The sequence below is a fragment of the Pleurodeles waltl genome, chromosome 1_2 (assembly GCF_031143425.1).
Source record: "Pleurodeles waltl isolate 20211129_DDA chromosome 1_2, aPleWal1.hap1.20221129, whole genome shotgun sequence".
Classification (NCBI taxonomy): domain Eukaryota; kingdom Metazoa; phylum Chordata; class Amphibia; order Caudata; family Salamandridae; genus Pleurodeles; species Pleurodeles waltl.
In genome coordinates, this window is record NC_090437.1 from 447,160,942 (window position 1) to 447,188,248 (window position 27,307).

At 45.1% G+C, this 27,307-nt stretch overlaps 1 protein-coding gene across 5 annotated transcripts in view; it reads left to right on the forward strand.

Annotated features, from left to right (window-relative positions):
* Positions 1-19,947: 19,947 nt before the first annotated feature.
* Positions 19,948-27,307, forward strand: part of C9orf72 (C9orf72-SMCR8 complex subunit) — a 228,434-nt gene continuing 221,074 nt past the window's right edge. For 2 of the 5 annotated variants that reach the window (XM_069240640.1, XM_069240656.1), the window contains exon 1: positions 19,948-20,053. Coding sequence is in view for 1 of the 5 variants with exons in the window: in XM_069240670.1 (XP_069096771.1) it covers positions 20,051-20,053 (3 nt within the window). In the remaining 4 variants the exon portion in view is untranslated. Of the gene's footprint in view, positions 20,054-20,241; positions 20,549-27,307 lie in introns of those variants that run through there. The other 3 variants (XM_069240670.1, XM_069240649.1, XM_069240662.1) reach the window with 3 other exon arrangements.

A 27,307-nucleotide genomic window follows, 5' to 3' on the forward strand; every position in this document is an offset into this window, starting at 1 on the left:
CGCTCCCCACTGGAGAAGGGGAGGTTGATCCTGGTGCTCCCAACCTGATCCCAGTGAGGTAAATGCACTCAGTGTCCCCCTTTGCCCATGGGACAATTTGGAGGAAATTTCCTTGATGCCTAATCTCCACCCATGGGTCGCACTTCGATTCACAAGTAGCAGCCCAGACTGTGAAAGTTATTTAGTACCGACAGCCCCTCCTGGTATATGGGGTTCCTGTGGTATCACACTCAAGGCATCGGCTCTTCCTGCATGGTAGTCCACACCAAAGCGGCCCCTCCTGGCATACAGGGTCACTGCTAGGCTGGGTAAAACTCTTGGCATCTGTTGGTAGTGTTCAATTCCACTGTGTCCCCTCCTGGCACACGGGGTTGCCGCAACAGTGTGGTACGGGCTTTATGCTACCTAAGGCACTTCACTTACGACTATCTTCATAGCAGACTTCTCCTGACATACGGGAGTCGCTGGCCTGAACCTGCACATCGGCAACGACCTGTTCAGTGTAACAACCATCTCCTAAAGCCAGACACCAGGAGTTCTCTTGACAGGGCTCTCCACTGGACCTTGCTCCCTGAAAGGCCCTCCTTTCCCTCACAGTGCACACTGGTCTTGGCAAGCAGGTAGGCACTTTTGCCCCAGGTGTAGCTAGGGTCCTCCCTAGCATGGGTACCCGCCAAAGAATACTACACACATGGAGCCATGTATTACACATCTTTATTCATCTGTGTGTAACCGAAACTCACCTTACCACGTTTTAATACTCACGTCATCACTCTGCAGAGTCTTTCAGGAGCCAAAAGGTTTATGTCATTTACACTAAGATGACACTACATCTCACCCTCGGTTAAATTAAACAAATATATATATATTTTTTTTTACAAATGCACAGTCATAACTTTTCAATAAGCCTTCTTGGTGCTTTGATGACTCGTCCTGATCGTGCCTTCAGAAACTGGGAAACAGCAACAGAACAGGAATGACCATAATCTGCATTGGTGATGCAGGAGCAACAGCAGTCTGAGGTTTTTGAATTGTCTTTTCTGAACCAGTCTCTGTGTTGACATCAGTATATGACAAGAGATAAGCCACATCTCTGAAATGCAAGGAGTCTCACGTGATGGACTTTCCAGGACATTGGACAGTCACCATGTGCCCTTTGATGGTTACAACATGGAATGCCATGGCTTCTTGTCATCATAGGCCTTCATTTTCTTTTCACGAGCCAAGTCTGTTGTATGGATATGTTCATCAGTTCTTTATCTTGTGCTGGTCTACTGAGGTAACTTGTTTGTCATTGTTTTCTCAAACATCAACGTTGCAGGGCTTTCACCTCTGTTCGAGTGAGGAGTCAAACGGTAAGCCCCTAGGGTAGAATTCAAGACATCTTGAGGTCAAGTTTTCCTAATGCAGCATACTGAACAGCTTTCTTTAATGTACTTATAAAACGTTCAATAAGACCATTAACCTGTGGCCAAAGAGGTGTGCTCTTCTGATGCTTCACATTAAGCAGATTGAGTCAGTCTTCAAATTCTTGGCTACTGAAATGTGGGCCACTGTCAGATTTTAAAATTGCAGGAATGTCCCATATCGCAAAGATGCCATCTAATCTCTCAATGGCTCTTTCCTCAGTGACAAATGGGATATCTCCTATTAATGAAAAGGAGGATTAATCATCCACAATCACCATCAGGTGATGTTCATTGTCAAGTGGACCGAAAAAGTAAACAATTTTTTCCCATGCATGCTTTGGCAACTCTGACATATTAAAGGGGTGTTGAGTTGTTTTCGATGGCTTGCAGTGCATAAATGACAGACCTTCAGCTCCCTTTCAACTCTTTCATCCGGATGAGGAAACCAGACTCGATTATGGTGAGCTTATTTGTAGCAACGATTCCACAAGGTCATTTATGGGCTACTTCAATTATCTGTTGTCACAGAATCTCTGGAAGGAAAATTCTTGAACCTCTCAGGATATTTTTTAACTTTTGGTATTTACCATCACTGGTAAGAGAATGAGTATATGGTTCCATGAATGATGTGTAATAATGTCTTTCAATTTTAACATGTCACTATCTTAATTCATGGCTGTGACAATTTGTTCACAAGAAACAGCAGCTGGTGTGTTTGATTTCACGATGAAGTATATGTAGGCCTCAGCTGTCTTAGACGGGGTACCCTGAGACTGTATAGGTACCTGGGAGAAGTAGCTGAGAGGGTTTTGCTCATCGTCCCTGAGTGATGGACACTTGTGTAGTTGTACTCTTGAAATCATAGACCCCAACATTCACTGCGCGGAGGCATCTTGGCCTTTGGATTGCCAAAGATGGTCAGCAATGCTTGATCTGTCACAAGCATGAAAGGTTTCCGTATAGAAACATGTGGAAATGTTCACAAGTCCACACCACTGCTAAACTTTCTTTTTCAGGCTGTGAATAAGCATGTTCACTCTGGGACAAACTTTTCTTGCATATGCCACAATATGTCTTTGAGCATTTGGGTATCCATTGTGCTGTGCAAGGATTGCGCCTAACCCAACCAGGCTAGAATCAACAACCTATGCGTGTAATTTTGGTTCAAAATATGCCATTTCTGTAGCATTCTCAATAGCTTGTTTGATTCTCTTAAAACTTTGCTCACATTCATGTGACCAGTGGAATCGTTTTTGTGAACTCTCTCAACGAAGAACTCACAGTGGCAAAGTCTTGCATGTATCTAGAACAATAACTGGCCATGCCAAGGAATTGAGCGTAACATGGTAACATCTTGAGGGAGACTTGTACTTTACTTTAGGTGGATCCGGTGCCATGCCCCCAACAGAAAACATATGGCCAAAGAATTTAAGCTTTGTCTTATTGAATTCACATTTCTCAGCATTTAGTGTTAAACCTGCATCAGTGACTAAACGACACACTTGCCTGTGAGCTTTATAGCACTCCTTCTTTGTAGCTCCGAAAACGAATAATTAATTGCTATACTTGAAAGCTTTCACAACAGGCTGTATGATATGTTTAATGACATTTTGAAAAATCTCTGCAGCTGATGACACACCGAAAATTAGCCTTTTGTATCGAAACAGACCCATACAAGTAGAAAAGGTCATAATGTACCTGCAATTCTCCTCGAGTTCCAAGTGATGGTATCCCTTATTCAACTCAAGTATAGAGAAGACTTTTGAACCATTCAATAGTGTTATCGTGTCAGCAATGTGCGGATCTGGATGTCGTTCTCTTTCAATTGCTTTGTTCATTTGATATATCCATGCAAATGCGTAAAGCTCCTTCACTGTCCTTTTTGAGCACTACCACTATGGGAGAAACCCATGGTGCATGAACAGTAGAACGCTCAATTATGTCATGCTAAAGTAAAGATTTGAGTTCCTTTTCAACAGCTTCTTTAAATAAAATGCAATTCTTCTGTGTCTTTCAGCAATAGGTCGGACATTCTTATTAATATACAATTGTACTTTCATAGTGTTACCTAATCCATGAAACAATGAAGGGAACTGACTTACTATTTCGTGATGAGCATTCATTTTGTAATTCATTGAGATCAGTCCTATAGTAGCAGCTGTGCTGAAAGTGACTAAATAGGCACTTGATGCTGTACATTTATGTGCGTGAATAGGCACTTGCACGTTTGTTTTCTTGTGTTTCAGAGTAGCTACGAATTAACCTTTACTTTTCAAGGGTGTCTATGCAGCCCATGTGTGCGCTTTGGTTTTTGATGGCGTCAATCGTGGCAATGGGAATAGTTTATCATATCTCTCCTCAGGCATAATGTTTATCGACGCGCCACTGTTGATGAAAGGTATTGGCCAACCATCTATCTTTAATGTAATCTTCGGACAATGTTTAAATAACTTGGGTGCTTTTTCATGTTGGTTTTTCTTTGACTGCTATTTTTCTTCACATGTGGCCAGTCCAAAGTGCACATTGTTCTGAGGTAAACATCAACATTGTAGAATCATCTTCTTCACTTTCACTTGATACTGACAAACTTTTCAATGATGATTCATGGACTCTACAGTGTTTGATGAGTGTATCCAGCCTCTCAACAAATCTGTCTATGGTTTCACCAACTATGTCATTCTTGACTAAAAATGTACATTTTGTATTCTACATTCGGCATTGGCTTGAACTTTAGATTCAAGGCGTAATTGGACAGCACAAAACTTCATCAGCTTGCTGCGTTTATTTTAAGACTTTGTTTAAACAATCACGAGCAAGTTTCTTCAGGTACTTGATAATCCTTTTGTTATCTGTTTCTTCCAGTGCATCAATGAAATCATCAAGTGTCTCTATTCAAGCAGTCCATCTATCGCCAATATTTTGCCTTTTGGCAGTATTGAATGGTAGTGGTGGTTTCAGGAAGGTGGCAGCATTATAATTGTTCACAGGATTGGCTGAAACTGTGACTGGAGCTTTCTCTGACTCAATTGAGCGGTCTTGGTGACTTTGTTTATGCACATCATCTCTGAGGCCTTGTGACGTGCTGGCCCCTGGGTCATCTTGGACAGTCTGTGGAACTATGACCTCTCTCTAGCTCTCCATTGAAGCCCTTCATTTCCTAGAGACTTCTGGAGTTGTTCTGACCCGCCACTCAGCAGCTTTGGTATTGTGCCGCTTCAGGTCTAGGACAGCTCCGTAAGCACAACCACTGTGCTTCTTCTTGGGACTCCTATCCCGCCGCGAGGATCGTAGGGTTCTTCTTCTCGAGGCTCAGGTAAATGTAACTACACTGTGCATTGTATTCAACTGTTCTGTCAGTGAGTGCTCTTTTCTGTATCTGTTTGTGGCTGCCTTTAGCGTTATCACTCCATACATTGTATAGCTTTATCCTGCGTAGTAGAGCGGTACCTTTCAGTATGGCCTTGCTAGTAGTTTCTTGGCCAATGATGAGTAGACTTGTCAATTAAGCTTTCTTTATCTTCAAACACTTCACATCGACTGGAATTGTACTTTGACTCCACATACGCCAATCTTTGATTCTGCACTTCGACGAAGGCACACGTAGCACACACAAGCAGTTTGCTTAGACCACGGCAAACTGTCTGTGAGAGCACTGTCGATTTTCAGGTTACTTATCCCCTATCTCGTCGCCAGCTGTAGCGTCCTCTTCAGCCTCGGTACCAACCAATTAATATGGCACACACTGAGTTATGTATATAACACATCTTTATTCTACTGTGTGTAAACTCAAACTCAACATTCATTTCACTATGTTCTAATACTCACGTCATCACTCTACGGATACTTTCAGGAGCCAAAAGGGTTCTGTCATTCACACTCACATGACACTATACCAGGCTCCAGAGTAGGTGGTCTTAGTTTTCTTGGGTGATATCCCCTCACCAAGCAGAGAGACTAGCAGCCTATTTCTTTACATAGTCCATCTGGCTGCTTTGCAGATGACAATTTTTGGGGTTTCAACCTGCCCTTTTTATATAGCATTTCCAGGCACCATATGTGATTTAAGGTCTGGGTCTTTGAAATATTATGTTGGGGTACGGTTTCTTTTGATGTGTACACTTTTTTCTCTCTCCTTTTTCTTGAAAGGCTGTCTATTACTGCAAGAGCGACCCCAATGGGCCACAGCCATGTGAATAACTAAAGTTTTACCCCTGGATATCAGTCACAGTGATAAGTGGATCAATAGATTAATCCCAGGATTCCTGCCTTAGTATTTATGATTCCCTTATCAGCCCCATCTGCTCCCTGAGATATGTCCAGGCCCCTTCCTTGTGATCTCTCACTGAAGCAAACAGCACCCTTTGGGGGGGAATTCTCTCTCTCCCTTCGCCAGTGTGTCCCACTCAGCTCACAGGAGTGTAGCAATACACAAATCCATGTGGGGTGATTCCTCTACTCCTCATGTCTTCACCAGGTAAGCCTGGCCTTCCCAAAATGGAACCCAGGGTCCTTGATGTAAGTCATGTGTCAGTGGGTCAAAAAGGTGCTAAGAACACAGGGTCATCCAATCTATGGCTTCTCTGCAAAGCACACAGTGACAACCACTGGAAAAGCCAATACTCCTGGCAGGTTTTAGTTGTTAGTTGTTGCGGTATATGTCTGGATGCAACACCAGAAAGCCCAGAGAAACACCAAAATTAAAGTCAAGTGACAAACCATGAAAACCACAGACAATTAGTTTAGGTTTCAAGCCAGGCCTATAATTACCGAGGTCACGCCTCTTTTAGAGATCCCCTCCCACACACACTTCTTCCAACTTACTTGCAGATCTGTACAGCAGGCACCCTCAACTGAAGAGTATACACGTTTTACATAATGAATCAAGTCGAAACAAAAAGAGAGCTATGTAGCGCGGGCAGCAGAAACAGGCTCGGGCCTTTGCTGCAAGGGTACAGTGAACAAGAAAGAGTCTGACATCTCCGCCATTGGCTCACCCATCTCAATTCTATGGAACCCACTTCCAGAATCCCTCGTCGATACTACAGCATCAACTGCTGCTCCCTTACTTCTATCTAAGCAGAAAGAGGTGGCATAGACTTGCGCTTCCTCTTATTTACATGAAACGCAAGCCTTTGACATGTGTACGCATGCGCATTAACCCCTTCTGTGCCGCAGACGTAGTGGTTACGTCCTGCGGCACAGTGCTGCTGTGCCGAGGACGTAACCACTACGTCCTCGGCACACAGCCCAGAGGGAGCGCTCTCGCTCCCTCTGTGTGCTTCCCCCCACCCCCCCAAAGTCAGGGATGGAAGGGGAAGCCCTTCCCCTTCCACCCCCGACCCCCCCACCCCCCCATAATGACGTCAGCGCGCGATCGCGCGCTGACTTCATTATGGGGATTTCGCCGCACAGGAAGCCATTTGCTTCCTGTGCGGCGAACGGAGAAGAGGTGAGTTCCTCTTCCCGGTGAGTGGGGGGTTTGGGCTAAAGAGGCACCGGGGGAAAGGAAAGGCTTTTCCTTTCCCCCGGTGTCTCTTTGAGCATTCCTGCTGCCCGATCGCATTGCGATCGGGCAGCAGGAATGCCCACTAGACACCAGGGATTTTTTTTTTTTTTTTTTATTCACTGTTTCTTGTTTGCGGGGAGCGGCCCCTTGGGCAAGGGTCGCTCCCCTTGTGGGGGCAATTAGTTACGGCCATTTCTGCCCCCCTTGGGGGCAGATTGGCCTACTTTTTAGGCGGATCTGCCCCCAAGGGGGGCAGAAACCACTGGATCACCAGGGATTTATATTTTCTGTGCATTTATGTTGGGGGGGGTGCCCCCTTGGGCAAGGGGCGCCCCCCCCAAGGGGGCAGAGAACTGTTGGCCTTTTCTGCCCCCCTTGGGGGCAGATCGGCCTATTTTTTTTAGGTCCATCTGCCCCCAAGGGGGGCAGAAGCCACTTAGGCACCAGGGATTGTGTGTGTAGTGAATGGGGGGGCGCCCCCTTGGGCAAGGGTCGCTCCCCTGTGGGGGGCATGTCCTTTAGGGCCATTTCTGCCCCCCTTGAGGGCAGATTGGCTACTTTTTAGCCAGATCTGCCCCCAAGGGGGGCAGAAAACACTAGATCACCAGGGTTTTTTATTTTTATGTGTATTTATGTGGAGGGGGTGCCCCCTTGGGCAAGGGGCGTTCCCCCCCCAAGGGGGCAGAGAACTGTTGGCCTTTTCTGCCCCCCTTGGGGGCAAATCGGCCTATTTTTTTTAGGTCCATCTGCCCCCAAGGGGGGCAGAAGCCACTTAGGCACCAGGGATTGTGTGTGTAGTGGATGGGGGGGCGCCCCCTTGGGCAAGGGTCGCTCCCCTTTGGGGGGCATGTCTTTTAGGGCCATTTCTGCCCCCCTTGAGGGCAGATCAGCCTATTATTTTTAGGCTGATCTGCCCCCAAGGGGGGCAGAAACCACTAGAACGCCAGGGATTTTTTTTATGTGTTTATTTTTGTGGGGGGCGTCCCCTTGGGCACGGGGCGCCCCCCCAAGGGGGGCATTGACCTGTTGGCCATTTCTGCCCCCCCTGGGGGCAGATGGGCCTATTTTTCTAGACCCACCTGCCCCCAAGGGGGGCAGAAGCCACGTAGACACCAGGGATAGTGTGTGTGTGTGTGTGCTAGTGGATGGGGGGGGGGCTTGGGCAAGGGTCGCCCCCCACTTTGGGGGCACATGTACCCAGGCCATTTCTGCACCCCTTGGAGACAGATCAGCCTATTATTTTTAGGCTGATCTGCCCCCAAGGGGGGCAGAAACCACTAGAACGCCAGGGATTTTTTTTTATTTGTTTATTTTTGTGGGGGGCGTCCCCTTGGTCACGGGGCGCCCCCCCAAGGGGGGCATTGACCTGTTGGCCATTTCTACACCCCCTGGGGGCAGATGGGCCTATTTTCTTAGGCCCACCTGCCCCCAAGGGGGCAGAAGCCACTTAGGCACCAGGGATAGTGTTGTGTGTGTTTTTTGTGTTTTTTTTTGTTTGAGGGCTGTCCCCTTTGGCAAGGGTCGCTCTCCATGGGGACACAGTACTAAAGGTATTTTTTGGCTTCCTTGGGGCAGACAGGCCTATTTTTTTAGTAGGCCCATCTGCCCCTATGGCAGAATCCACTTAGGCACCAATTTCTAAAATGTTTGATGGTGGGGTGTTTGTCAACTGAAGAAGTCTTTGCATTTGTGATAAAAAATGTTTTCCTCCTTTTTGTTCTAGTTCAAAGCTTTTGCTTTATTTGCTGTGGCTCCTTGCGGTTTTGGCGGTGGTTGACCTGCAGTTTGCACAGTTGCATGTTTTAGGTAAGTAAAAACAATTTACTCCAAAGGAGTATTGTTGCCATGCATGAATGACATGTTTGTAGGGGGTGTACTAAATGCAGGATTGTGTGTGAAATTGTCCTTAGGTTTGTGCACAATGATATTTGTTTTGTCTTATTTCTAATTTGCCTTTCTTTCTTTTTAGTGGGATATCATTGGTGATTGCTGTGTAGTTGCTGGTGAATCAAGCTTTTTCAGGCAAGTGAGCGGTATAGTTTTTGAGTTTGTAACTCTTACTAACAAAGCTACACTTTGTTACTTGTCTTACACAGTGCTGGTTGTTGGTGGTGAATTTGTCCAGTTAATTTTAGCAGGAGAGATCATGGCTAGCCGCAGGATGACCGCTCAGCAGGTGGTTGGTATGCTTTTTGAGTCACAGTCTGATCATGACTATGAGACGGACTCTGCATCTGAGGCAGAGGAGGAAGTCAGAGATTCTGGCAGTGATGTTTCTGTTGGAGGGGAATCTTCTGATGATGAAGCCACACTCAGTGCAGATGAAGGTTCTGTTTTAGAGGAGGACATTGATGTGCCAATAGTGCAGCAACCTGGGGCTGAAAGGTTTCCCGTTAGAAGACCTGATGTCTGGGTTGCCCCAAACATGGAGCAGCCAGAGTTGCCTGCCTTTACTGGTCTCCCGGGGTGTAACGCCAATACAGAGAACTTTATGCCTATCAATTTCTTTGAGTTATTCATGGATGATGTGTTTTTGGAAGAGATTGTTGAGCAGACTAATTTGTATGCGGAGCAGCATTTGAGGGACAACACTGCTAGACTTAGGCCACACTCTAGAGCTGCCCAGTGGATTCCCACAAATTTGGAGGAGATAAAAAAGTTTTTGGGTTTGACTTTTTTGATGGGGTTGATAAGGAAGCCGTCACTGGCTTCTTATTGGTCTACTAGTCCCTTGATGGCAACAGCTATATTTCCAGCTACCATGAGTCGTAATCGGTATTTGCTTCTTCTTAGGATGCTGCATTTTGTTGACAATGCATTAGCCTTGCCACGAGATCACCCAGATTCTGACCGTCTTTTTAAGATTAGGCCTGTCCTTGATCATTTTGTAGATCGGTTTTCGGAGGTCTATGTTCCAGGCAAAGAGATAAGTGTGGACGAGTCTTTGGTCCTCTTCAAGGGTCGTTTGGTTTTTAGGCAGTACATTCCTAGCAAAAGGGCACGATATGGAATTAAATTGTATATGCTGTCTGAAAGTAGGACAGGATATGTGTATAGTTTCCGTGTGTACACTGGTAGGGATTCCAATATTGACCCCCCTGGTTGTCCTCCCACTTTTGGAGTTACTGAGAAAATTGTGATCTTGGTAGACGACTGTTCAACAAAGGTCACCATTTGTATGTAGATAACTTCTACACTGGTGTGCAGTTGTTCAAGGAATTGTTTAGAGTGGACACAGTTGCTTGTGGCACAATCCGTTCTAACCGGAAAGGCTATCCAAGGGAGCTTGTCTGTAAAAAACTTGAGAGGGGACAGTGCTGTGCCTTGCGTAACGAGGAGCTGCTAGCTTTGAAATTTTCAGACAAGAGGGATGTCTACATGCTAAGTACCATCCATGATGAGAGTACTTCCCCTGTGACTGTTTGGGGCCAGGTTGCTGCTGAAGTGCGCAAACCTGTGTGCATTTTAGATTATAATAAGCACATGGGAGGTGTAGATAGAGTTGACCAGAGGTTGGAACCTTATACTGCTATTTGTAAGTCTTATGTTTGGTATAAGAAGTTAGCACTTCACCTCTTCCACTTAGCAACCTTCAATGCTTTTATTGTGTTTAGGGATAGGTCTCCAGACTCAAAGATGACATTTGTGAAATTTCAGGAGTCAGTGATAGAGAGCCTTATTGTGGTGGAACAGGCCAGAGTTCCTAGAGAAGCAGTGGTGGAGGATGTGGCTAGATTGAAAGATCGCCACTTTGCTGAGCACATTCCTCCCACACCCAAAAAAGACTTTCCAGCTAAGAAATGTAGAGTGTGTTTTCGAAGAGGTATCCGGAGGGAGTCTCGAATGTACTGCCCAGATTGTCCTTCAAAGCCTGGGCTGTGTGTCGGTGCTTGTTTTAAGAATTACCACACCCAGAAGAATTTCTGGGAACAACCATGAGTGTAAACTCATGTCTGTTTTGTATTTTCATGTGTTTAGTTTCATGGTTAGCATTTCTGTCATGTTCTTAGTTAGAGCTTTTGTGTTTGTTGTTTTGTAATTCTTTCTACTTAGTTAGGGGTTCCTCTGTTTAAAAAATATGATGCCATTGTGTGTGGAGTGGGGCTTGGCTGAGACTGTACATATTGACTTGATGTTGGCTACTGCAACACACTGCCAGCCAAACACCAGTCCACACACTCCCATCAGCTGGTGTGATTGTTGTATCAGGCATGTGGGCGTATGTAAGTGATGGGCCCTTGAGTGGCGCTGTCTGTCGATGTGAGTGTTGTAATGTGCTGGGCCCGTGGCTGGCGGTGTGAATGGCCTTGTGTGTGTCATGTATGAAAGTTGTGTGAATGGACTGTAAAGCGGTTGGTGCCTTGTCGCGGCTTTACAGCTCACGAGCTGTGAGTCATTGGTTCAGTTTTTTGCCTTTCAGTTACTAACAGTGCTTTTCATTTTTGTGAAAGCTCTTGTTAGTAAAATTTGATCCACTGAACCATCACTCACCCTCGTGCCAAATCCAACCAGTATGTGTGGTAAAAATGACCAAACCTGCTCCGCTGTAATCAGGCGTCGCAGCACACCTATGACACGCTAGGTGCCTCAGGTGGGACCCCGATGATGAAGCATGCCACCAACTTGGTTGGTGGGTGAGGGGTCTTTTTCACATAACCTAAGTGTGTTTCTTTTCAAAATGTTAGTGTTTGGCACATCACGGACGTATGTGGGCACATCAAAACGATATATTACAAAACTACCTGTGTTTGGGGGGGGAGAGGGCACCTATGTTTTTGGTCCTGTGTGCGGCCTTCATCTAGGGAAACCTACCAAACCCAGACATTTTTTAAAACTAGACACCCCAAGGAGTCCAGGGAGGAGTGGCTTGCGTGGATCCCCCAACATTTTCTTACCCAGACTCCTCTGTAAACCTCAAAATGTGCTTAAAAAAAGCATATTTTCCTGACTTTTCTTCGTACGATCACCACTCCAGCACAAAATTCCTACTCCCCAGTGTTCCCCTCAGTCTCCCAAATAAAATGACACCTCACGTATGTGGGTCCCCAAAGCAGAGTCAGTCTAAAGATGTATAAAAGAATATGTCCTTATAAACTCGCAGTACTATCTGTCAGGGGGTAACAGGCGCCTACCTGGCCGATCGGGATTTTGTAGTCCTTAGGGACTACATATCCCATGACGCTTCGCGCGGGAAGACCGCATAACTCCGGCACTTCCCGGAAGCGGTTGCGCGTTATTCTTTCCTCATTCCCCGTCGGAGGCACCACGAGGGCAGGGTGGACGGCGTTCCCATGGGGGAAGTCACCACGTCCACAACGACGAACTGAAGGCATCCGGAACCCTCACGGAGATCAGCATTTTAAGGCAGCAGGAGATACGAGCTGCCTCCCTTCGAGATTTGGAACCGGTGGTAAGAGGCGAGCCGGTTTCTTGGCGGAGGCTTTCGCCTTCCGGTATGGTTTTGGATCTAGTGATCAGACATTTGGTGTACTTCAGAGATGGTGCACAAAAATTAGAGATCCTCGTGAAACATGAATGGTGGTAGTTCAGGACAGAACCTTTTGTTTTCTTCGTGGCAACTCAGGATCAAGACGTACTGTTTGCAGAAGTCAAACAGCCGGGAACATTTGTCCGTTTATCTTATTCTATGAATTAGGAAGGGGTGACTTCTTCAAGTTCGTGACATTACTTAGAGGTTCAATGTTTTAATTGAATCAAAAGAAGAAGTGCGGGACAAGTTCTTTTCCTTATTATATTTTTTTTTCTCTTTTTTTTGTTGCAACCTAGCTACAGGGTTAATTTGCATAAACATCGGGTTTTGAAAAACCCTTAAGTGACTAGGGGTGTTCGTAGTCGGCCTGGGCATCCATCGATGATTTAGGTGGAGAATAGACAGGCTAGTTCTGCCCGCATGAGTTATGGGCAGGGACGGTCGTGGGTATTTTAGTGAGACTTTATGAGAGTAGATAGGCAATGTGATATTTAACACTGTGTATTTTTTCTTTACAGTTATCCCGTCCCTGCTGTTCCTTTCCCCTTCCTTCCCTCACCTGATGACTCCAATACACCGTGGTTTTTATCGGTGACTTGGTGGTGTCGGGAGGTGGACCTTATTTGCATCACACCGAGTCTGAGGAGTACCTACAACGTGACACTATCCCCTGTATCTCTACAAGTTTTGGGCCTTATTCTGTTGGAGGCACCTGGCCCACCCACACAAGTGAGGTATCATTTTTATCGGGAGACTTGGGGGAACCCTGGGTGGAAGGAAATTTGTGGCTCCACTCAGATTCCAGAACTTTCTGTCACCGAAATGTGTGAAAAATGCGTTTTTTTAGCCAAAATTTGAGGTTTGGAAAGGATTCTGGGTAACAGAACCTGGTCAGAGCCCCTCAAGTCACCCCATCTTGGATTCCCCTAGGTCTCTAGTTTTCAGAAATGCACAGGTTTGGTAGGTTTCCCTAGGTGCTGGCTGAGCTACAGGCCAAAAACTACAGGTAGGCACTGTTTTCAATGAAAAAATGTGATGTGTCCACGCTGCGCTTTGGGGCGTTTCCTGTCGCGGGCGCTAGGCCTACCCACACAATTGAGGTATCATTTTTATCGGGAGACATGGGGGAACGCTGGGTGGAAGGAAATTTGTGGCCCCTCTCAGATTCCAGAACTTTCTGCCACAGAAATGTGAGGAACATGTGTTTTTTTAGCCAAATTTTGAGGTTTGCAAAGAATTCTGGGTAACAGAACCTGGTCCGAGCCACACAAATCACCCCATCTTGGATTCCCCTAGGTCTCTAGTTTTCAGAAATGCACAGGTTTGGTAGGTTTCCCTAGGTGGCGGCTGAGCTAGAGGCCAAAATCTACAGGTAGGCACTTTGCTAAAAACAGGTCTGTTTTCTGTGATGTGTCCACATTGCGCTTTGGGGCGTTTCCTGTCGCGGGCGCTAGGCCTACCCACACAAGTGAGGTATCATTTTTATCGGGAGACGTGGGGGAACGCTGGGTGGAAGGAAATTTGTGGCTCCTCTCAGATTCCAGAACTTTCTGCCACAGAAATGTGAGGAACATGTGTTTTTTTAGCCAAATTTTGAGGTTTGCAAAGGATTCTGGGTAACAGAACCTGGTCCGAGCCACACAAATCACCCCATCTTGGATTCCCCTAGGTCTCTAGTTTTCAGAAATGCACAGGTTTGGTAGGTTTCCCTAGGTGGCGGCTGAGCTAGAGGCCAAAATCTACAGGTAGGCACTTTGCTAAAAACAGGTCTGTTTTCTGTGATGTGTCCACATTGCGCTTTGGGGCGTTTCCTGTCGCGGGCGCTAGGCCTACCCACACAAGTGAGGTATCATTTTTATCGGGAGACGTGGGGGAACGCTGGGTGGAAGGAAATTCGTGGCTCCTCTCAGATTCCAGAACTTTCTGCCACAGAAATGTGAGGAACATGTGTTTTTTTAGCTAAATTTTGAGCTTTGCAAAGGATTCTGGGTAACAGAAACTGGTCCGAGCCCCGCCAGTCACCCCTCCTTGGATTCCCCTAGGTCTCTAGTTTTCAGAAATGTACAGGTTTGGTAGGTTTCCCTAGGTGCCGGCTGAGCTAGAGGCCAAAATCTACAGGTAGTCACTTCGCAAAAAACACCTCTGTTTTCTTCCAAAATTTTGGTGGTGTCCACGTTGCGCTTTGGGGCGTTTCCTGTCGCGGGCGCTAGGCCTACCCACGCAAGTGAGGTATCATTTTTATCGGGAGACTTGGGGGAACGCTGGGTGCAAGGAAATTTGTGGCTCCTCCCAGATTCCAGCACTTTCTGCCACAGAAATGTGAGGAACATGTGTTTTTGTTAGCCAATTTTTGAGCTTTACAAAGGATTCTGGGTAACAGAACATGGTCCGAGCCCCGCCAGTCACCCCTCCTTGGATTCCCCTAGGTCTCTAGTTTTCAGAAATGCACAGGTTTGGTAGGTTTCCCTAGGTGGCGGCTGAGCTAGAGGCCAAAATCTACAGGTAGGCACTTTGCTAAAAACAGGTCTGTTTTCTGTGATGTGTCCACGTTGCGCTTTGGGGCGTTTCCTGTCGCGGGCGCTAGGCCTACCCACACAAGTGAGGTATCATTTTTATCGGGAGACGTGGGGGAACGCTGGGTGGAAGGAAATTTGTGGCTCCTCCCAGATTCCAGAACTTTCTGCCACAGAAATGTGAGGAACATGTGTTTTTTTAGCCGAATTTTGAGCTTTGCAAAGGATTCTGGGTAACAGAACCTGGTCCGAGCCCCGCCAGTCACCCCTCCTTGGATTCCCCTAGGTCTCTAGTTTTCAGAAATGTACAGGTTTGGTAGGTTTCCCTAGGTGCCGGCTGAGCTAGAGGCCAAAATCTACAGGTAGTCACTTCGCAAAAAACACCTCTGTTTTCTTCCAAAGTTTTGGTGGTGTCCACGTTGTGCTTTGGGGCGTTTCCTGTCGCGGGCGCTAGGCCTACCCACGCAAGTGAGGTATCGTTTTTATCGGGAGACTTGGGGGAACGCTGGGTGGAAGGAAATTTGTGGCTCCTCCCAGATTCCAGTACTTTCTGCCACAGAAATGTGAGGAACATGTGTTTTTTTTAGCCAATTTTTGAGCTTTGCAAAGGATTCTGGGTAACAGAACCTGGTCCGAGCCCCACCAGTCACCCCTCCTTGGATACCCCTAGGTCTCTAGTTTTCAGAAATGTACAGGTTTGGTAGGTTTCCCTAGGTGCCGGCTGAGCTAGAGGCCAAAATCTACAGGTAGTCACTTCGCAAAAAACACCTCTGTTTTCTTCCAAAATTTTGGTGGTGTCCACGTTGCGCTTTGGGGCGTTTCCTGTCGCGGGCGCTAGGCCTACCCACGCAAGTGAGGTATCATTTTTATCGGGAGACTTGGGGGAACGCTGGGTGCAAGGAAATTTGTGGCTCCTCCCAGATTCCAGAACTTTCTGCCACAGAAATGTGAGGAATGTTTTTTTTTAGCCAATTTGAGCTTTGCAAAGGATTCTGGGTAACAGAACCTGGTCCGAGCCCCGCCAGTCACCCCTCCTTGGATTCCCCTAGGTCTCTAGTTTTCAGAAATGTACAGGTTTCGTAGGTTTCCCTAGGTGCCGGCTGAGCTAGAGGCCAAAATCTACAGGTAGTCACTTCGCAAAAAACACCTCTGCTTTCTTCCAAAATTTTGGTGGTGTCCACGTTGCGCTTTGGGGCGTTTCCTGACGCGGGCGCTAGGCCTACCCACGCAAGTGAGGTATCATTTTTATCGGGAGACTTGGGGGAACGCTGGGTGGAAGGAAATTTGTGGCTCCTCCCAGATTCCAGAACTTTCTGCCACAGAAATGTGAGGAACATGTGTTTTTTTTAGCCAATTTTTGAGCTTTGCAAAGGATTCTGGGTAACAGAACCTGGTCCGAGCCCCGCCAGTCACCCCTCCTTGTATTCCCCTAGGTCTCTAGTTTTCAGAAATGCACAGGTTTGGTAGGTTTCCCTAGGTGGCGGCTGAGCTAGAGGCCAAAATCTACAGGTAGGCACTTTGCTAAAAACAGGTCTGTTTTCTGTGATGTGTCCACGTTGCGCTTTGGGGCGTTTCCTGTCGCGGGCGCTAGGCCTACCCACACAAGTGAGGTATCATTTTTATCGGGAGACGTGGGGGAACGCTGGTTGGAAGGAAATTTGTGGCTCCTCTCAGATTCCAGAACTTTCTGCCACAGAAATATGAGGAACATGTGTTTTTTTAGCCAATTTTTGAGCTTTGCAAAGGATTCTGGGTAACAGAACCTGGTCCGAGCCCCGCCAGTCACCCCTCCTTGGATTCCCCTAGGTCTCTAGTTTTCAGAAATGTACAGGTTTGGTAGGTTTCCCTAGGTGCCGGCTGAGCTAGAGGCCAAAATCTACAGGTAGTCACTTCGCAAAAAACACCTCTGTTTTCTTCCAAAATTTTGGTGGTGTCCACGTTGCGCTTTGGGGCGTTTCCTGTCGCGGGCGCTAGGCCTACCCACGCAAGTGAGGTATCATTTTTATCGGGAGACTTGGGGGAACGCTGGGTGGAAGGAAATTTGTGGCTCCTCCCAGATTCCAGCACTTTCTGCCACAGAAATGTGAGGAACATGTGTTTTTTTAGCCAATTTTTGAGCTTTACAAAGGATTCTGGGTAACAGAACCTGGTCCGAGCCCCGCCAGTCACCCCTCCTTGGATTCCCCTAGGTCTCTAGTTTTCAGAAATGTACAGGTTTGGTAGGTTTCCCTAGGTGCCGGCTGAGCTAGAGGCCAAAATCTACAGGTAGTCACTTCGCAAAAAACACCTCTGTTTTCTTCCAAAATTTTGGTGGTGTCCACGTTGCGCTTTGGGGCGTTTCCTGTCGCGGGCGCTAGGCCTACCCACGCAAGTGAGGTATCATTTTTATCGGGAGACTTGGGGGAACGCTGGGTGCAAGGAAATTTGTGGCTCCTCCCAGATTCCAGCACTTTCTGCCACAGAAATGTGAGGAACATGTGTTTTTTTTAGCCAATTTTTGAGCTTTACAAAGGATTCTGGGTAACAGAACCTGGTCCGAGCCCCGCCAGTCACCCCTCCTTGGATTCCCCTAGGTCTCTAGTTTTCAGAAATGCACAGGTTTGGTAGGTTTCCCTAGGTGGCGGCTGAGCTAGAGGCCAAAATCTACAGGTAGGCACTTTGCTAAAAACAGGTCTGTTTTCTGTGATGTGTCCACGTTGCGCTTTGGGGCGTTTCCTGTCGCGGGCGCTAGGCCTACCCACACAAGTGAGGTATCATTTTTATCGGGAGACGTGGGGGAACGCTGGGTGGAAGGAAATTTGTGGCTCCTCTCAGATTCCAGAACTTTCTGCCACAGAAATGTGAGGAACATGTGTTTTTTTAGCCAAATTTTGAGGTTTGCAAAGGATTCTGGGTAACAGAACCTGGTCCGAGCCACACAAATCACCCCATCTTGGATTCCCCTAGGTCTCTAGTTTTCAGAAATGCACAGGTTTGGTAGGTTTCCCTAGGTGGCGGCTGAGCTAGAGGCCAAAATCTACAGGTAGGCACTTTGCTAAAAACAGGTCTGTTTTCTGTGATGTGTCCACGTTGCGCTTTGGGGCGTTTCCTGTCGCGGGCGCTAGGCCTACCCACACAAGTGAGGTATCATTTTTATCGGGAGACGTGGGGGAACGCTTGGTGGAAGGAAATTTGTGGCTCCTCTCAGATTCCAGAACTTTCTGCCACAGAAATGTGAGGAACATGTGTTTTTTTAGCCAAATTTTGAGCTTTGCAAAGGATTCTGGGTAACAGAACCTGGTCCGAGCCACACAAATCACCCCATCTTGGATTCCCCTAGGTCTCTAGTTTTCAGAAATGCACAGGTTTGGTAGGTTTCCCTAGGTGGCGGCTGAGCTAGAGGCCAAAATCTACAGGTAGGCACTTTGCTAAAAACAGGTCTGTTTTCTGTGATGTGTCCACATTGCGCTTTGGGGTGTTTCCTGTCGCGGGCGCTAGGCCTACCCACACAAGTGAGGTATCATTTTTATCGGGAGACGTGGGGGAACGGTGGGTGGAAGGAAATTTGTGGCTCCTCTCAGATTCCAGAACTTTCTGCCACAGAAATGTGAGGAACATGTGTTTTTTTAGCCAAATTTTGAGGTTTGCAAAGGATTCTGGGTAACAGAACCTGGTCCGAGCCACACAAATCACCCCATCTTGGATTCCCCTAGGTCTCTAGTTTTCAGAAATGCACAGGTTTGGTAGGTTTCCCTAGGTGGCGGCTGAGCTAGAGGCCAAAATCTACAGGTAGGCACTTTGCTAAAAACAGGTCTGTTTTCTGTGATGTGTCCTCGTTGCGCTTTGGGGCGTTTCCTGTCGCGGGCGCTAGGCCTACCCACACAAGTGAGGTATCATTTTTATCGGGAGACTTGGGGGAACATAGAATAGCAAAACAAGTGTTATTGCCCCTTGTCTTTCTCTACATTTTTCCCTTCCAAATGTAAGACAGTGTGTAAAAAAGACGTCTATTTGAGAAATGCCCTGTAATTCACATGCTAGTATGGGCACCCCGGAATTCAGAGATGTGCAAATAACCACTGCTTCTCAACACCTTATCTTGTGCCCATTTTGGAAATACAAAGGTTTTCTTGATAGCTATTTTTTACTCTTTATATTTCAGCAAATTAATTGCTGTATACCCGGCATAGAATGTAAACCCACTGCAGGGTGCAGGTCATTTATTGGCTCTGGGTACCTAGAGTTCTTGATGAACCTACAAGCCCTATATATCCCCGCAACCAGAAGAGTCCAGCAGACGTAACGGTATATTGCTTTCGAAAATCTGACATTGCAGGAAAAAGTTACAGAGTAAAACTTAGAGAAAAATTGATGTTTTTTTCACCTCAATTTCAATATTTTTCTTTTTCAGTTGTTATTTTCTGTAGGAAACCCTTGTAGGATCTACACAAATTACCCCTTGCTGAATTCAGAATTTTGTCTACTTTTCAGAAATGTTGCGGTTTATGGGATCCAGCGTTGGTTTCATGCCCATTTCTGTCACTGACTGGAAGGAGGCTGAAAGCACAAAAAATCGTAAAAATGGGGTATGTCCCAGTAAAATGCCAAAATTGGGTTGAAAAATTGGGTTTTCTGATTCAAGTCTGCCTGTTCCTGAAAGCTGGGAAGCTGGTGATTTTATCACCGCAAACCCTTTGTTGATGCCCTTTTCAGGGAAAAAACCACAAGCCTTCTTCTGCAGCCCATTTTTCCAAAAAAATTTAAAAAAATGAAATTTTCACTGTTTTTTGGCTAATTTTTTGGCCTCCTTCTGGGGAATCCACAAAGTCTGGGTACCTCTAGAATCCCTAGGATGTTGGAAAAAAAGGACGCAAATTTGGCGTGGGTAGCTTACGTGAACAAAAAGTTATGAGGGCCTAAGCGCGAACTGCTCCAAATAGCCAAAAAAAGGCTCGGCACAGGAGGGGGAAAAGGCTTGGCAGCGAAGGGGTTAAGATTTTTGTTTCAGGGGTGGTGGGGGAGGTGTACGCATGCGCACAAATCGCTGCGAGAACTAGTAGCTGTCGGAAAACCGGCTCACGTACGGCTGATCTACGTCTTCCGGGGTGTAGAGGAGGTGTTGGGTCAAACAGATGGGGCGATTTCTTTGAGGATGGTGAGTCGTCTTTTTTCGAGCGGTTATGTTTTTCTAACCAGTTGCAGGATTCACTGGAAGTATATTGACGAACCGTCCACCCAACCACATTTCTTCCCGTTAGTCTTTCAGTTGATGTAAAATCAGAGGTCTGTTTACCTCCCCTTTGCTCAATTGCATTTGACCCGGAAGGGAATGGGAGGCACTGTAATGTTTAAGGTCTCCGTGGGGATATGGGAGGTAAGATCCCCTAGCGGGATCCTCCCGTTTAATTCCTGAAGGGGAATGACATTCTTTTACAATAAATCCTTTAGCAGAATGTTGCACCATAAATGTCTACGTATATTGGGTTTTTCAATAAAGCTGCGTCCCTTTGCGTCTCGCTGTTTAGCAGCCTCACGCAACTAGTTAATGTTATTTTGGTAAAGCTACGTGGGTGGAACGTTTTTTATTTCTGAAAATGATATTAAATAAACATGCAACCGTGTATGCCGGACAGCTACTCTGAAATCCGAGGTTAGTGGTTAATTCAGTGGTTACTGGTGGGTATGGGATTAGATTTGTTCTCTCAAGAAAACAATTCCTTGCATTTACTTCGGTTCCTTTGTGGTGGATTGAAGTAATGGGTGTTCGGTGTCATTATTAGTGAAGCGGTAAGTAAGTTCATAAAGATGGTTGGTGGAATAACAGATGGGCTGTGAGAGATTAAGTATTGTTAGATTGCAGGGTATAACTTTCAAAGGAACAGAGATTTTTTTAAATGAGGACAATTTGTAGAAGTACAATAAGAACGTTCGAGGAAATACGCATGTGACAGAGTATGCTGTGTTCAGAGAATGGAAAATAAGGTGTGGGTCATTCAAAAGGATTGCAAAACTGTAGAAAGAAACGTTTGCTTGTGAGATATGGCTACAATAGGTACTTAAGTAGGCACTAAAATTTAGTGAATGGTCTGTCCACTGCTAGGCTACTGCTAGCTATATTTTCTCAAGATCAGAGCAACATGAGAGAATATACAGGGTAAATAATGCAGATACTGAAAATTGAGATTCTGTAAATGCTGAAGTGGAAATCTTTTGATGTCCAACCTTAAAGTTTGACTCTCTGTATCAATTATAAAAGGGAAGGGGAAGCCCTTTGGATTTCCCTGGTTTAGCATGCACCAGGAATGAAACAGCTAAACAAGACCGTTGAAGTGACTGCCTACATTCCTGTGGCTGTCAAGTGGAGACCCAGACAAGTGAAGCACTTGGAGAAGGGGCTGTCTTTAGAGGTTCCTTGAAGACTTTGTTTGGAAGGGACTGTTGATTAGTCTTTCCTCGTACTGCTGTTTGGTGGATGGTAGGGGTGAGGACCAGGCTGTAGTTTGTATTGTTCAAGGTAAGTAAGATAGGTGCATATAGCCGATAATTTAGTTCAGTTGCCCACTTTACACTGCTTGCTTGTGGGAATTGTTTTATAGGGTGTATCCAAAACTGGAGTCCTGCATGTGTGTGAGCTTTTGGAAGTACAAAGCTACACCCTTAAAAGGTAAATGCTCCAGGACTCTGTGTAATTTTAGCATGCCTTCCAAACCAGGTGAGAACGATAACAGCATTAAGATAAAAGACCCTGACAGAAGTCTTGGCACCAATGTGTAATCCCAGGGTTCCTAACACCTGGCGATGACAGCTGGGTCTGTGTTCTGCTTTACTTCAGGCCCAGAGGACACGAAATAAAAGAAATGCAAAGAATGTAGCACTCTTATTCTGAGTAATTAATTTATTAAGGCACTTCCCAGGTTTTATAAACAAAAAGAATAATGTGAATTTTTATTTCAAATGCAGCAACTCACATGCAACTCTCAAAATAACCGCAGCAGCAGAATAACATTAATCAAAGAAAATGCAATACTTCAACAATATATATATATATACACATATACAAAACAAAGTTGTCCTCTGGACAAAAGTGCACTGTCAACAGGTTGCAGTTTATTTTGGAAAGCAGCAAAGCCAGTAACATTCAAAGAATTCTTGACACATTTTCCAGGCCTTATGCGTTTCAGACATCTCATCCTTGGTCACAGGCCAAATGCTTGGGTTGAGCAAATGATTGTAGGCACCTGGTTATTTGATTAAATGCTCTGGTGAGTTACACAATGCATCCTGGTAGTGGTGCTCCTGCACATTTATATTACATCTTTAGTAGACAATCATTTCTGCCGTAGTAGGTTACTGCAGCCAAACACACATTAAGGCACTTTTAGAAACATAACTAGGCGAATTCAAAGCACAGTTACCGAGTTTTGCTGAAATTATTCCCTCCTGTTGCTCTTTATATGACGATGTAGTAAAGTCACACAGACCTGCTTTCTATCTGCAGTGGTGCTGCTTTCACGGCTGGATAGGCAGTTAATTATGGGCAAAACAAAGTTGTCCTCCGGACAAAAGCGCACTCTCAACAGTTTGCAGTTTCTGGGCAATGTGTCCGCTCCCAGATGAGTTCACTCTTTCAGTTGTCAAGCTTCCCCACCGTATATACTTTAAACTAACTTAAGAGGAAGGTTCTAGAACCCCCCCATCAAGTAAGTTGTTATTCAAACGATGGCCATACCAAGTCAGTGTTTAAAGAACATGCTAAAGACTGTCCAGTTCCCAAGGTGTACTTCCAAGACCGAACGGTACCCTGCACTACCATAAACATTCTCAGCCTGGTACATCCTTATCTTGACTACTCCCCTATGTTATGTTCCCGTCCTTGGTGAGAAAGAGTGAAAACATGTTAACAAGCTGTGCACGGAAAAATACCTGCACCACCAATGTGACTGCGTTCGAAGCTAAGCTAAGCACAAAATGCAGTCAGTGGTCAGCATGTAGCCAGTGTTTAAATACAGATAGCATTACAGTCTGATGGCTGCATGAAATAACGTATTCTCCGCAGGTATGTTTATTTCACCCACTGCTAACATGTTTGAATCCAGGAAATATGCTCAAGTCTTTAATCCTGACAAGGTAGAGAACATGAGTACTATTGAGTTTGTTAACAATTAACACCAAGGGGTGTGGAATTTAATAAAATATCTACTTGTCCATGGGACAGGTTGTTTCTTAAATCTACTTGTCCTGTAAAAAAATCTACTTGTCCCTTTGGTGTCATGTAGTGCGGCGACAAGTTATACCAACAATCTCATTATTTAAGAGCTCTGATAATAGCCTCTGATTATGCCAGGGCTGCTACTATAGCAGGGCTTGAATTCTTGTAATTTCAATCCCTACTATAGTAATTTCCTTATTTTGCCACCTTTCCGCAGATCTACATACTTGGGGCTGAAGAAAGCAATAACCAATAGTTCCAGAGCGGAAATGCCTTTGTGTCTGCAAAGCTGCTAGCTTGCATGTTTTTAGGATTTTCACCAGCTTTTCTCCAATCTTTTCCCATAATGAGAAAGGTTGAAAATGTACTCCTGACAATGGCAGAAGTAGTTGTTCTTCCGGGGTTGGGGGGTAAAAAGTGCTTGGCGGGAAGGTGAACTTGTAAACGCTCAATAGATTTCACATGAGCAAATCTACAAATGCATATTTGCTCATGCTAAAGTACACTTCACAAATATTTTCTAGGAGTACGATATCCTGGTCTACTTCTGTAAGTTCTTGTGACTTCAAGAAAGCCACTAATTCAAAGACATGAAAGACACAAATTCAAAGACATATACTATGGGTGCACTTTTGTGACTTTAAGAATTGGGTCCCTAATTAGGTCTGGCGTTAAGAAAGACATTTTGTTTTTCTTAAACTTCTATATCTCTCTTTATCTATCGGCTGGCCTTACTGTGAGTGACTGCATTCTGCTCTTCAACAAGTAGCATATTGGCACACAAAGTAGTTTTGTTCAGTGCCAGAAACTACTATGGCAATCAGTGGTGTAATGAAACTAGAGGGGGCCCCCTGCAAAGAACATGAAGGAGCTCCCGTCCAGACTCGGGGCAGGTGCTGTGCTGAGGGGGGCCGTCTGAAAGGGGCTACGGGGCCTTTGTTGCGCTGCTGGTGGCAATGTGGGCTTTTTGAGAACAATTTTTTTTTTTTTTGCCAGTGTTTGCTACAATGATGAGGACCTGCAGCTCCCACAACAATACAATTAATAAAAAAAAAAAATACAAAAGCCATGTCAAAAAAAGACACCCATTGATGAAACTGAAAGACAAAAAAAAAAGTCCGATCGGTTGGCTTTGCCAGTGCTTGTTTATTTTCATACTTCACATAATCTTGTTGAAAATGGTTACACTGATTTTCCATTAGGAATATCTCTGTAAATACGCTTCAAAGAAATAGCACCTAAAGTTTCATAGAAGTGAAACGTTTTTTTTCCTACTTGCATTTTTTTGTGAACATCTTATTTTGAAACCAAAGAATCATCACTCTTGTTTACAAGCTTCTGCAAATATTTGCAGCTAACCAGAGAGCATTCTGGGAGCATTACACGTGGCCTCATTGTTAAATGTTTCACACATGTGTACATTTAAAAAAACATTTTTTTATTTTTATTTTAACTGGAACCACTGTCAGTAGTGCAGTGTGACCTTAAAACACTTATTTACAGCGCTCCCCCTAATAATGAAGGCTTTTCATTAATGAACCATAAATACAAGTTTGAACAGCATTAACATAAGGAAACACATTACTTCAACTGCGGACAGTTCCCTTCTCTGTAAACTGGCAGCCAAAGGGCTTGTGCTGCACGGGGTTGGGCCCGCTTGTCCCAAGGACACAAAACATGAAAACTTGTTGCCTTTGACCCCAAAAAATATGTCCCGGGCATCAGGCAATAGGAATTTCCTGAATACCTGTTATATAGTGGCAGGAACTCCTGTGTGAATGTGTGCTTTACAAATACAGTTTATGTTGTAGCTGAGGACCAGATTGCAAATTATATAGTATAATAGATATGTAACGTGCACTCATGAGTGTCCTGGCACAATAGTTCTTACGGTCTTGCTTGGATAGGGTGTCTGAATGCACTCCCAAATGTTGTGCTTGGGTTCCTTCTGCTTGGCTATGCCCAGCAACTGCCCTAGTTTGGACAGGTGATTCCACATGGCTGACAGCAGTGAGCATTAACTCTTCAGGGGTGTCTCGAGAGCACATCTGTGGGGGTGGTAGGGGATAAAAAGATCAGCACTCCTGTGCTACCACAGCAGGCCTGGATGATTGTCACCAGAACATCTTGAACCACACCAATTCAGGTCATCTGGTCTTGCCTCTTTGTGCATTGATAGTGGTTTCTGTCCTTGCAGTCACTGTGAGTTGTAGAGTTTCAAAAATGCTGTGGCATTTATGATTAGGACAACAATCTCAGTGACTGGTCTACCTGTTGAATATTGGGCTATTGAGCTTTTTATTTGTGATTGGTCTGGTGTTGTTTGATTGAGCACAGACCAATTGTCGTCATGCTCCATGATAGGTGACTGGGGATGACTTCTTGGGCAGGAACCTCTATGAGGGCCACCAAAGCAGGCACAGCAGTTGGGGGATGAAGGCGGTGTTGATCAGTGTTCTTTCAGAAGCTGATACATCAATAGCTCTGGATATTGGTGGTGTTCTCTGGCTTTGCACCAAGTTCTCTTTAAAGGTGTATTAGTTTGTAATGTGTCTGAGTGTGTGGTGCATTCTGTTCTAGGCAGCTCATTTGCGGACACCACAAACCTTCTAGTATGGGTATAGTTTTTGCTTATGAATTGGGTTGTTTGTTGTGATTTGTAGTTTACTTCATGTATGGTTGTGTTCACTAATACTATGTTTAATAGTAACTTTTACAGAGGAATGGTTGGACTTTTCCCATACTTAGAATACACTTACTCATAGAAAAAGCTTTGGGAATCAGGCCCAACTATCCAATGCATGTCCATACCTATTAAAGTGAATGACCATTCCACTTTGGGGTGAAGCACAACTTTGAAGTCTAAGCTTGCCTTGTCATACGTTTATGATCTCCATAGTTTTCATTATGTTTTGTGATTTTCTAAATTACCAAGTGTATGCCAGAAGAAAAGTTTCTGTGATGTATGCCTGAATGCCCTAACACTACGACAGGAGAGTCCACGGGCATCAGCTTATAATTAGAATTAAATTGATTGTTTTTTTTTTTTCTTTACAAAGAAAACATTTTCCATGTTAAGAAACTTCACCCTCTATAAGATGGTGTCATTTGGGACACTACTACACCTATAACCGAGCCAACACCTATGACACCAATTTTTTTGTTCTCAGCTTATACCCACAACATCATAAAATACAGTCACATGCAGATTTTCTTTCATGATTTTACATTCATGATGGAAAAAATGTGCAGGTCTAATTGCACTTTGATGTGAAATCTCTGCACCCTTTTCAGGCCTCACAATGACTCACCATTTGTAAACAGGCTCCTTTCTAGTTGATTTTGAGATATCTTTACTTCACTCTGAGACATAGGGAAGGGAACTGGAATGTTTACTGTCTCATTAAAGTGGAAATCATCTTGTAATGCATATAGTGTTTCCTCAAATTAGAAATGTTCTCTTTAGGACTTCCTTAAAGTGAGGCAGTCTTGGTAGTTAATTTGTCAAATAAGATCTGTCAGAACCCTGTTCCACAGGACCATCAGGGATTACTGGGCCCAACCATGGGGGTTGATGCCTTTTACTCCTGAGGCCTCAGGACCTGACATACCATTGATGGATTAGTGCTGCACTCGAAGCGCTGCACGAGAAGACAATTCTATCACCCCGCATTGATAGGTAAGTGTGCGTTACATATGGCCATTAGGTTTGTTTTAAAAATGTGCCTAATGTAGCGTGCATTTTCCTAGGCAGCATCCTACACACAGGACCAGGTAAAGCTACCCTCTGGACACCTCCTGGATCCACAAATTGCAACGCCCACACATGATCCCATCCCATCTGGGTGGTGAGACAATACATGATTCTTATACCCTGTACTTGCTTCCACCATATTAGTAATCACTCTAACAAGGGCATACGTTCCCTTGTAGGGGCTCATGTACACAGCACATTGAGCGCACTCCCTGATCCAGGATTCCCAGTGGACGGTTACATTATTTTCCTGTGACTCTAGGTGAGTAGTGATTCAGTCCGACTCATATCACAATTCATTGTCATGCAACAACACAGATGGTCTTACACTATGTATCTCTTTTATCACACAGGCTGCACGTTTTTATTCCTGAGGAGGATCCCTTTTTATTGTTCTAAGAAAACGCAACTAAGAAGGGGTTGCAACATTGACAATATATATATAT